This window comes from Alosa sapidissima, unplaced genomic scaffold (genome assembly GCF_018492685.1).
Source record: "Alosa sapidissima isolate fAloSap1 unplaced genomic scaffold, fAloSap1.pri scaffold_459_ctg1, whole genome shotgun sequence".
NCBI lineage: Eukaryota > Metazoa > Chordata > Actinopteri > Clupeiformes > Clupeidae > Alosa > Alosa sapidissima.
The window spans coordinates 1-11,541 of NW_024582138.1; the positions used below are offsets into that span (position 1 = coordinate 1).

The following is an 11,541-nucleotide window of genomic DNA, read 5'->3' on the forward strand; positions in this document are numbered from 1 at the left end:
TTAGCCTTCCTTTTAACACAAACACACACATACGCACACGCACACACACACACGCACAGCCACACAGACATGTGCTCTCTCTCTCACACACATACACACACACACACACACACACACACACACACACCCACACACACACACTCGCTCCCTCCCTCTCTCTCCTTTTTTTTCTCCCTCCATTCAGTGATTAGAGGCTTCTGTCTTTTGATTTTTTAATGAGAATTAAAAAAAAAAAAAAAACTGCGAGCACCAGGGTAGCCTGTGGATAGTGTGGTGTGTGCGTGCGTGCGGTGCGTGCGTGCGTGCGTGTGTGTGTGTGTGTGTGTGTGTGTGTGTGTGTGTGAGAGAGAGACAGAGAGAGATTTAACAGCACCACATCTTTTTAATGTCTCTGTGTGCAGACGTAGAAGGCCATGACTTAACACATGCTCTCACCCATTTGATTTTTATCGATCGAGCTTATCCTTTCACTTGAACCTTTGCATTACAATAAGCCTTCCTGATTGAGTATCGTGTGTGTGTGTGTGTGTGTGTGGTGTGTGTGTGTGTGTAGGTTCTGGATAAGCGACCAGAGTCTGTGGCGGTTCTAACTGAAGGAACGCGAGTGTGTGCATATTGGAGTGAACGCTCTCGCTGTCTGTATCCAGGATACGTCCACAGAGGTGAGGCAGCGTCTAGCAATTCAATCACTTACTCACTCTCTACTGTAGCTATCTATCTCAGTCCACACGCACACACACACACACATACACACGCACACACACACACACAACACACACACACACACACACACACACACACACACACACACACACACACACACACACACACCTTCACCCCTGCACAACCACCATGCTCTCTGATAGGCATAGGCCATAGGCAAGGCAATCCTTAATTAATAGTGTGTGTGTGTGTGTGTGTGTGTGTGTGTGTGTGTGACAGGAGGTCCTGGTGAGGAGGAGAAGGAAGGGAGTGTGATGGTGGAGTTTGATGATGGAGACAGAGGCTGGATCTCTCTTCAGAACGTCCGTGTCCTGCCTCCTGGATATCAGGTCCACTGTAAGTCCACACACATGTGCAATTTGAACTTAGCTTTCAGTCGTGTGACTTATATTTGCCTACATTTAATGTAATTGAATTTAATTAACATTTGCAAACATTTAATTCAATTTAATTTAATTTGAAGTACAATATGAAGAGTTTTGTTCCCAAACCCTATATCCTCCATTTTAATGAATTTTCATAATTTTTCACATTTTGTTTTACTAGTAATTTCAGTAGAACTGTAATTAAGTATTATTATCACCCAGAGAGAAGAAATACTCTTTTCTGATTGGCTGGTGGGGTGGCTATTAATTCTGAATAACAGGACACCATTCCATATCAATGCTTATGAATGGTAACTAGATCAACCATAGTAGGATGACGGTTGCAGGCTTTGCAACAATGGAATCAACTGTAAACAAGCTAACTGTCCATGCTATCGCTGTTATAGGGCCAACGAAAGTTGTACAACAAGCTGAACCTCGGCGGCCGTTATCCCTTACTTATTTGATTTATCTTTACTCAATCAAAACAACACAACTGTAATTTGATTGTCATTACCTGAAATCCACAATGAAATAACATGACTTTTTAATGTTTTTAAAAATGGAGATTAATTATTGTTATTTATTTTACTGTAATATATTTGCTTATTTACTTACTATAATAAAACAATATTTCTGTATTTGTGTATATTATTGTTTTGTAAAAGCAGTGATTTTCATTTTCTGGAGGCCAGTGTTTAATCCAATCACACTCACCGATGATCGCCATGGTGTAACTTTTTTAATAAGATTCCGTGTCTTTCCTAGGTGCGGAGCCTTCTCCTGCCCTATTGGTGTCTCCAGGGCGACAGTGTCGCCGGAGCAACACCCAGGAGCGGTCAAGTGCGCAGGCGGAGAGCACGTCAGACAGGCAGACCTGCAGGGACGCCAACAAGACCATTGCAAAGGCCAGGCCAGGTAACGCACCACCAGCGTCCACATTTACAACTCAAAAGTCATGCTATTTAACTCTGTATTCCAGGACATGATCAGTCTAATTGCAGTTGTGTCGTTCTGATTAAGTAAAGATAAATCAAATAACAACACCCAGAAACATTTCTACTAAAATTTCTAATAAAAAGAAAATGTAAAAAATGTATTTATGAAAATTCATTAAAATGGTGGATATAGCATTTTGGAACCAAACTCGGATGCTTTAATCCAAAGCAACTTACAAAAACACAGATCTCGGAGCTTAGGCTGCCTACAGAGACACGTTTTGACAGCCTCCTCTGGAGTGGGCAGCTAGCGGATCATTAGGAAAGATTACATGAATGTGATCATTTATGTTTGGGCCTTTTTGGGGCCTGAAATCACTGATACAACCTTTAAGGTTCATCCCACGGTCATCCCACGGCCAGACCACAGACTTCTCCTACTATAGGAAATACCAGAACCACTAACCAGAGAGCTTGGGCCTTGTGCGTGTTTGAGCCTGTATCAACCAATCTGTTCTCTGGAGCTTTTATGATTGACACAAATAGATATTCCAGCTTTTTTATAACTTCCCTTAATAACTGCTGTTGGAGTTGAGCAGTAAAAATAAGTCATATGCACCATCATCTGTGCTACATGTTACTGTGCTCTAAGCGATGCTGGGTAATGTCACTTCTGTTGACTTTCAAACAAAACAGAGAGCTAGCTCGTTACTTCCTCCCCCTCCCTCCTGTGCTGCTCCTGTGCAATTGAAACTCTCCTAAACGCGCATCTCTTCTGTGTTTGCTGGAACAGTTTGTTACGTTTTTATGGGCTAGGTTTGCCCAGGTTGTTTTTGTTGCCGTTTTGGAGCCTGAGCTGTCCAGAGATCGTGTTTTTTTTTTACAGTGTATTCAGGACACAGACAGCTAGCGGTTGATTAGGTGATGTTTGCAGTAAGTGACATAAAATGCTTTAGCCTTAAAAACGCGTGGCATCGCTTAGAGTACCTTTACTGTACGTCAAGTCACTCTTAGGACAACAGGAGCATAGGCATAAAGCCGTTCCTAGTATTTAGGAAATCAACCTGCCCCATTTGTTATTATATAAAGGTTGAGACAGTCTTAAAAAAATAGAAAGTTATTTCTTTTATCTCTCTCTAGTAGCAAGAGTCTCCAATTACAGTTATAGTCACCATTATGTCCCTCCACTGTTGAAACTGACCCTCACGACTCGCGTCTCTGAGGTGCAGCTGCAGACCTATCATCTGCCATTTCAGACTCTTCAAGACAGACCGGAAACACTAGCACAAAAGGCGGACAAAGGGGGGAATCGAGTGCCCCTCCGATCTTAGTTCTCAGCCCTATCGCTTTCACTGGAATTATGCCTCCATGGCTCGGATGTCGGGGACCAGCTTGGGAGCTGTGTGCTCGCAAATGGAATGTTTTTTTTAGGAACGCACAATGATGTATTGATCTTTTTTTTTTGGGGTGCCTCAATTTTTCTTTCACTCCTATCAGTTCTTTCACTCCCGTTTAAATGTTTTTTTTTTCTTTCGGACTTTCGCTTGCTTTGTCTCAATATGGAAGAGTTGGTTTTAACTGGTGATATGGACTGATCTTCATCGTTTTTTAAAATGTTTTTTAATACAAGCCCCCCTCTCTCTCCCTCTCCCTCTCTCTCTCTCTGTCTTTGATTCTATTATTGAACGTTACAGGGAGACCAAAGTTGGTCCATTCCGGAATGAAAGCGTGCACTTCCGAGAGTGTGACGGGCAGCACCGCGCCTCTCCTCGGATGGCCGGCCATGGCCATGTCCCGGAAGAGACCGCTGGACCTTTTCCACTTCAACGGCCTGCCCAAGAAGGCGCTGCGTGGTGGCCGGGAGTCTGACCTGTTCCCCCTGACGTCCGCGCCGATGTCCATGCCGACCAAGAGCATCTTCAACTCCTCCTTCGAGGTGGACTCTTTCAGCAGCATCGCCAATGGTTACTCGTCGTTCGGGAGTCAGCATCAGCACCACAGTCAAAACCACCACCACCACCACCACCACCACCAGCATCCGCACCACCCACACCCACATCATCCCAATCCCCATCCTCAGCAGCAGCAGCAGCAACAGCAAGGGTCCATTTTGCCCCTGGGTCATCTCAAGAGCAGCCCCTACAGCCGGGGCCGCAAACCGGGCGACAGGAAGGAGTTCCTGGTCAAGCTGGACCACGAGGGGGTGACGTCCCCCAAGACCAAGAACGGCAAGGCGCTGCAGCTTCTCGGGGGACACGAGTCGGCCGGCTCCCGGCTGGAGAGAGGCTTCGGGGGCAAAGGCCTAAGCGACGTCCACCACCACGTGGGGTACGCCCACCCGGCGCTGCTGGCCAAGAACAGCAAGAAGGGCAGTAGTGGAGGCGGTGGAGGAGGTGGTGCTGGTGGTAGCCGGACAGAGCTGTTGATGATGAAAGGCGCGTCCCATACCAGGAAGCCCCACATGGGGCTGGGTGAGTTTGCCGAGTACGGTGGGGCCGGCAGCGCTGCCCACAACTGCCACAGCGACTGCTCCTACTCGGACCTGGACGAGGAGGACGAGGAGGTGGAGGAGGAGGTGGAAGAGGAGGAGGAGGCGGCGGAGGTGGTGCGGAGGAGGGCGGCGGCGCTGGCGGCAGCCCGCGGGGAGCTGCGTTCGGCCGGACGCTTCCTCTCGCGCCTCTCCGTCTCCTCCTCGTCCTCGGGCTCCTCGTCGTCGTCCAGCTCGGGATCGCTGTCCAGCTCCAGCCTCTGCTCCTCGGACAACGACTCGTCCTACAGCTCCGATGAGGAGGAAGCGTCCAGGCTGATGCTCCAGGGTTGCCTGTCATCCCGGCACCCTCTGCTCCAACAACAACAGCAACAACAACAACAACAGCAACAGCAGCCACAACAGCCGCAGCAGCCTCTAGACCAGGCCTCTGCTCCGGCTAGACACGGCGGCTTCAGCTCCAAGGCCATGGCAACATCGGGGTCCAAGCCTTCAGCCAACAACGGTGCGGCAAAGCCACCCCGAAGGAAAGAGACCCCCAGCACTCCCACCATCTCACCGTCTCCTGCCAAAGCCACCAAAGAGCCGCCCAAGCGCCAGAAAGTGGCGTCCTCATCGCCGGACAACTCCCCAGTCACCTCCCCTTTCATGCCCGGCAGACAGCTGTGGAAGTGGTCCGGAAACCCGACTCAGGTGAGGGCCTTAGAGGGCAAAGGTCAGAGGCTAAATGTTTAACCCCTTAGGAAATGTTGGAAAATGAACGTTCTAAAGAATATCTGGGTTCATTCAGAGCCATATAAAGGTTCATTGAATTCAACATAGAATTTTAGAACCTTCAATTGTTGCGGAACAGAATCTTATGTTAGAATGTTCAAAAACCCACAGCTTTAAATGTTTAAGGTCACGGTTAAAGGATAAGGTATTTGACTTTTCATCCAGTATTTAATTCATATTTTAAATGTCAGACATACTACACACAGCAATATTAAAGCTAATTGAATTTTATTTTATAAATATAACAACAGTTTTATAACAAAAAATATGATAATGGTGTCTATTAGGTATTCCTTAGAAATAGTTTTAAAAAGCTATCCCCTTTATAATGAATCTGTTTCTTTATTAAACATTAACATTTATTTTTTTCTACCTATTTTTCTTCCTCCTCAGAGGAGAGGTATGAAAGGAAAGGCCCGGAAGCTTTTCTACAAGGCCATTGTGCGAGGCAAAGACATGATCCGCGTCAGCGACTGCGCCGTGTTCCTCTCACCTGGGCGGCCTCACCTGCCGTACGTGGGCCGCATCGAGAGCATGTGGGAGTCGTGGGCTGGGAACATGGTGGTGAAGGTGAAGTGGTTCTACCACCCCGAGGAGACCAAGCTGGGCAAGAGGCACCGCGACGGCAAGGTAAAGGACACGGAACGTCACGTATTACCGACGTCACATCTTCTTATTAGGAACAGTGCAATTTCTATTTCTATTAATTTTGTTCTTTTGAAATCTACTTTGTCTTTTAATTCTGTTATGTTATGTTACATTGCTACATTGAAACAGTGTTCTATTCTAATTTATTCATGTTGAATTAAATTGAAACTATGAGTATATGACTGCAAGTTGGACAGACACAAAAATATGCAGAGTTAACTAATTTTAGTTTGAAGTGTTTGAAAGCCCTCATGGGTATGAGGTGAATCAGAGAACGCCATTAGAGTTTTTGCCTCACGTTTGCTAGAAGATAAAGCTTCTATGATAGATGATCTGTGCAGGGGAGCCTCATGTTAACCCACTCTGTCTCTCTCTTGCCTTCCGTTAGCATGCCTTGTACCAGTCGTGCCACGAAGACGAAAACGACGTCCAGACCATCTCCCACAAGTGCCAGGTGGTCAGCCGCGATGAATATGAACGTCTCAGCCGCTCCAGGAAGCCCAATAGCCACAGCCAGGACCTGTACTACCTGGCTGGGACCTATGACCCCACCACGGGCCAACTAGTGACCGCCGACGGTGTGTCAATCATCTGCTAGAGGTCACAGAAGGAGACCCCTTTGGGAATTACTACTGAAAGAGTGACGGATACCACCCACCCACCTCCCCCCACCCCCCTCCCCACATGAATATGATAATGGGGCAGGGGGGCAATGAAGGCTGGGACTGACCCACAACAAAAAGCTGTCCGTGCCATTGGTCTTGTTGGGCTCTGACCGCCCCCTCCCTATCTCTGTGCGGGGAGAGTTGGGTTGGATGGCGGCTGCCCACCCCAGCTGTTGTGGACCGCAGCATCAGGTGTCTGATGCATCCTTGGTGTCTGCACCCGTAAAGAGATCCAGGGGCGATAGAGAACCCGTCGGACGGAACTAGAACACTCGATCCGGCCCGACCCGACCTAAAGCCAAGGAACGTAACTCAGAGAACACGGTCAAGCACTGGAGTCTTCTACAAGAGAAGGACATTGATACTGACCTTACCATTACGAGATGTGTAAAAAATATAAAGAAAAGATTATGAAAAGACAAAAAGGCAAAGAGCTCAATGGGAGGATGGTCTTTGGGAAGATTAAAATGGAGTCTCTCGCTCCCTACACTGGTCTTACAGGTTTCTACATGCTCCATCAGGACCAAAAACACTGTTGAACTGGGGTGTAATATGGTGTTTGTAACTACGTATGTCTGAGAGATAGCGTGTGTGTGTGTCTGTGTGTGTGTGTGTGTGTGTGTGTGTGTGTGTGTGTGTGTGTGTGTGTGTGAAAGAGAGGAGGATAATGTATATAATACTGTATGTGTGAGTGCCCAAACGACCGCTGACTCGGAAAAAAGATGCGTGCCAGACGGAGTCGGGCCTTATCTGTGCCAGACGAGGGCCAGGAGGGAGCCACATCTGAGCCGGAGGGGAGCCAGATCTGGCCCCAGTGAGGTGGGAAGCTGGAGGGCCCCTGTGGAGTTGATGTCGACGCTCACGGTGACTTGACACAAGTGTGTGTGTGTCTGTCATCTCGTGCCACTCGTCTCTCACACACACACACACACACTCACACATTATAAATAAAACGCTTCAGTGGGGATTTCCAGGGATTGTTTTTTGTTTCTTTTTTTAATAAAATGCCCAGATAAATATTATCTTTGAACAAAAAAAGGAATGATTTTTTCCAATCAAGCCATACACTTCAGTACCTCTCTTTTATCTTCTTATTCAGGTGTATAGTTGTACAATTGTTTTATTCTTTGTGTGTGTGTACATATATAAAAAGGTATAAACTGTATATATGATATAAATGAAGAGAGAAGTCTATTTCTCTTTATTGCCCTCGATTGTGTTATTTTTTTAAAAAATGAGAGAACTGTTAGGTTTGATCTGGTTATTATTTTTCTTTATTATTTTGTATTTTTTCGCTCTCTTCGGAGGATGATGGCAGGCACCTCTGCTGCCATGCCTGCACTGCACACGACCTTTCATACTAAAGGTCAAAGGTCGTGAAAAGTTGTACATAAGGACAGGACGGCATGGTCCTGAGAAAGAGCAAAAGAGTTGGAGAGAGAGAGAGAGAAAAAGATGGAGGGTAATATAAGGCTTTCCATGTTCACCTCATTGTTGTCTGTTAACGTCTTTTATCTGTTTTTTTATACTGCTTTCTGCTTTGAGTTACTTATGTTTTTTGTTTGTTTTTTTTTTTGAAAAAAAGAAAAAAAACAATTTTTTATCGCACAGTTGTCTTCATGGGGTTAAGAGTGGAGTCCTAGCAGAAAAACCCCTTTGTGGTCAAATGCATGAAAAGGACGATAAAAAACGAGGAGAATCAGTGGTCATTAATCCTATAAGAACACACAGATCTGAAGTCATAAACGTAGTCATAGAGAAGGTATAGAAATTTATCGGGCCATGATGTAAACGTGTCCAAACCAAAGCACCTGCCTAAGGTTACTTGTCTTTAGGATGCAATAATATTGTCTATATTTAAAAAAAAAAAAAAAAATCAACAAATCAGAAAAATTTAATGGGACCCCTGCAATGCTACTAGACTGATGTACTTTATCTAAAAGACAATGTGCATATTCACCAATGTGCACTGCAGCATGTGTGCGAGATGTGCACTCCTGCATGCGGCCAAAACAGCCAGATCTGTGGCGAGGGCGTTGTGTCTTAGTACACACATTTTTATGTTGTGCAGAGAACCCAAAGGGTTTCCAACGGTAACTGTGTACGGCACAAAGTGAAGGACAATCAGCACCCAAGAAAGATGGCAGTTATTTTTTATTTTTTTATTTTATTTTGCTTTGTCAGTGGATTGAGTTTAAAAACAAGATGCTTCGTGTCACTTCTCCTCCTACTTTGCCAAAAATGTTTCATTGTTTCACTTCAAGTTCTTTGTTTTTCATTGTCTTTGTCTAAATTTTTGTTGTTATTGTTGTTGTCACTGTTCGATATGCAAGCCTGTAAAGACTGTTCAGTGTTGGGGGTTAAAGCAAGCAGAAAGAGTTGCCTTTTAGTTCTTGTCGTCGACTAACTTTTTAACAACATTGTTGCTGTTACACTGCAAAAAAAAGACAAAAAGAAGGAAAAAAAAAAAACAAAGCAAAAGCTTTAAAGTAAATCAGATGTGAAATCCATGTGATGTCACTTTTTGGGTCTATAAAGGAGTTAAAAATGGTATTTTCTTAAATAAATAAACAAACAAACAAGCAAGCAAACAAATTAACACTGGATTCAGCTCTGAATATAATGATATTGCCGCCTGTTCTGTGATGGGCGGAGCTGCCTTCCCTAAGAGGACTAGCGCTCACGAGACACACCCTCTGGCGCCTGGTCTATAAGGCTGAAACACTTTGTGACATTGTTGGAGATGTAAAAGAAGACAAAAAACTCTAAGATATTTCCTCTGTTTAAAAAAAAAAAAACAACAAGTTATTTATCTTAATTTTATTGCCTTTGTGTTGAATTTCATTAAAAAATGTCAAACTACAAGCGAGTGTATGTTTCTTGTTTATTATTATTATTATTATTATTATTATTATTAATTTACACACACACACACAGCGTGAAGAGGACCAGCATGAACCATGCGAGAACCATGCAATCCTTCATTAATGTTCTGTTAACGTGAAATGTCACCCAACAAGCCGACGGGTATTGATGAGTCCTTGGTCGCCGTGGTGACATTCAACCCTTTTTTCTGTGGGCTGCGGAGACATCTGGCCAGCGAAGGTCATCCTGCTCGAAGCTGTAAGGTCACGGCCTGCCAATAGCCCCTCTGGACCTCATGCAGAATGCAGTGGAGACAGACAGACAGAGAGAGGGAGGTGTGTGTGTGTGTGTGGGAGGGTGGGGGGGACGACGGTCAAGATGTCTGTCTGAGACAGAAACAAAAAGACAGACAGACAAAGAGAGAGATCGGCAGACAGAAAAAAATAAAGAAAAATGAAAAGAAAAATATTGAGATAAATATAGACCCTTTCAACAATAAAAACAAAAACAATGCATGAACATTCTATTTGGGCCCCAATCTACTTCCTCTGCATTAAGATAACATATGGAATGTTAAAAAGGAAGTCTTGTGGGGCCAACTATGATGCTGATAATGGAACTCTCTTGAAAGGGTCCATAACGAGATGATGAGGGGTAAAAAAAAAGAGTGAGGAAGGGAGAGGGGGAAATGGAGCAGTCATAAAGGGAAAGTAAGGACAGAATAAAAAGGGTGGAGGCAAAAGGGAAAAAGAGAGAGAGAGCAAAGAAAAGAGGGAAGAAAGGGGGAGCAGAGGAGAAGTGGAAGTGCAGCAAGGTGAGAGCACAGCTTGCCTCGAGGCACTGCAGGTGGTGTAAAATGTTTGAATAATGAAAGGGAATGGACCCATTAAGATTATAATGTAATCATATCATGTTCCCTTCCTACCCCATACACGCTCTAGACAGGAATACAAACATCCAGTGTGTGAGTGTGTGTGTGTGTGTGTGTGTGTGTGTGTGTTTCCGTGTGTGTCTGTGTGTGTGTGAGAGAGAGCGAGTGTGTATGTGTGCAAGTGTGTGTGAGTATGTGTATGTGTCTTGCTGTTTGTGTGCATGTGTGTGTGTGTGTGAGAGAGAGAGTACGTGCAAGGTTGCTGACACACTCCCCATGGGGTGTAGGATATCACCAACAATGTGAGTAAATTTGAACATTTTGTTAAATGCTTCCTGCAAGGGATTTGTGCCTTTTATCGCCGCTACAAGCCCCGCCACTGTGTGAAAGAGCACGCCTTTGTTAGTCACTCCGGAATAAAAAAAAAAAAAAAGAAATGAACAAAAAAAGCAGAGCAGAGTGGGAAAAAAACGAAAAAATGGAAAACGAACACCAGACAGACCACTGACAAACTCAGATGGTTGAGGTTCCCCCCCCTCCTGTTTGCACACTCCGGTCCCACACAAAAGCAGACTGTGGAGCTGATAGGGGCCTGATGTGGGTCTGACCTGCTGACTGTGGGCCAGAAACAAGCCAGGTCTGTTGTATGTGTCTGTGTGTATGTGTGTTTTTGTGTGTGTGTGTGTGTGTGTGTGTGTGTGTGTGTGTGTGTGTGTGCCGCTCCACCGGCTGTGGACCAGACCTGTGTCAGAGCTGTGTGTGTGTCTGTGTGTGTATTTGTGCATTTGTGTATTTGTGTATTTGTGTGTGTGTATGTGTGTGTGTGTATGTGTGTGTGTGTGTGTGTGTGTGTGTGTGTGTGTGTGTGTGTGTGTGTGTGTGTGTGTGTGCGTGCTGACAGCCAATGAAAAGCTGACCTTTCCCCTCAGCAAGCACATGATGATTTTCACAGTTGTAATCAGGCAAATTTCAGGATAATAGTTAAGCCCTGTTCACGGTCAAATGTGACCGATTGACAATTATTTTCTCTCAAAAATATTGTTAACTTATTCTGACTACAATGAGGCTCCTTGACTTTGTTAACACAGGGCATCTGAACACACAAAACAAATTTTGATATTTTTTATTACAATTTGAGTGCTTTATTTAACTTTAGGACACCCATGTGTATTTCCGATCAAAAATGACCGGTTATTAGAAATGA

General features: G+C 44.9%; 1 protein-coding gene across 1 annotated transcript; it reads left to right on the forward strand.

The window, feature by feature from the left end:
• The first annotated feature begins 349 nt into the window (after nucleotides 1-349).
• LOC121700849 (BAH and coiled-coil domain-containing protein 1-like) lies at nucleotides 350-6,605 on the forward strand. The gene is made up of 7 exons (XM_042084068.1): nucleotides 350-662; nucleotides 943-1,059; nucleotides 1,857-2,006; nucleotides 3,721-4,589; nucleotides 4,620-5,207; nucleotides 5,682-5,918; nucleotides 6,325-6,605. The coding sequence occupies exons 2-7, from the start codon at nucleotides 978-980 to the stop codon at nucleotides 6,532-6,534; spliced, it is 2,136 nt and encodes a 711-aa protein (XP_041940002.1). The 5' UTR covers nucleotides 350-662; nucleotides 943-977; the 3' UTR covers nucleotides 6,535-6,605.
• The last annotated feature ends 4,936 nt before the right edge of the window (nucleotides 6,606-11,541 follow it).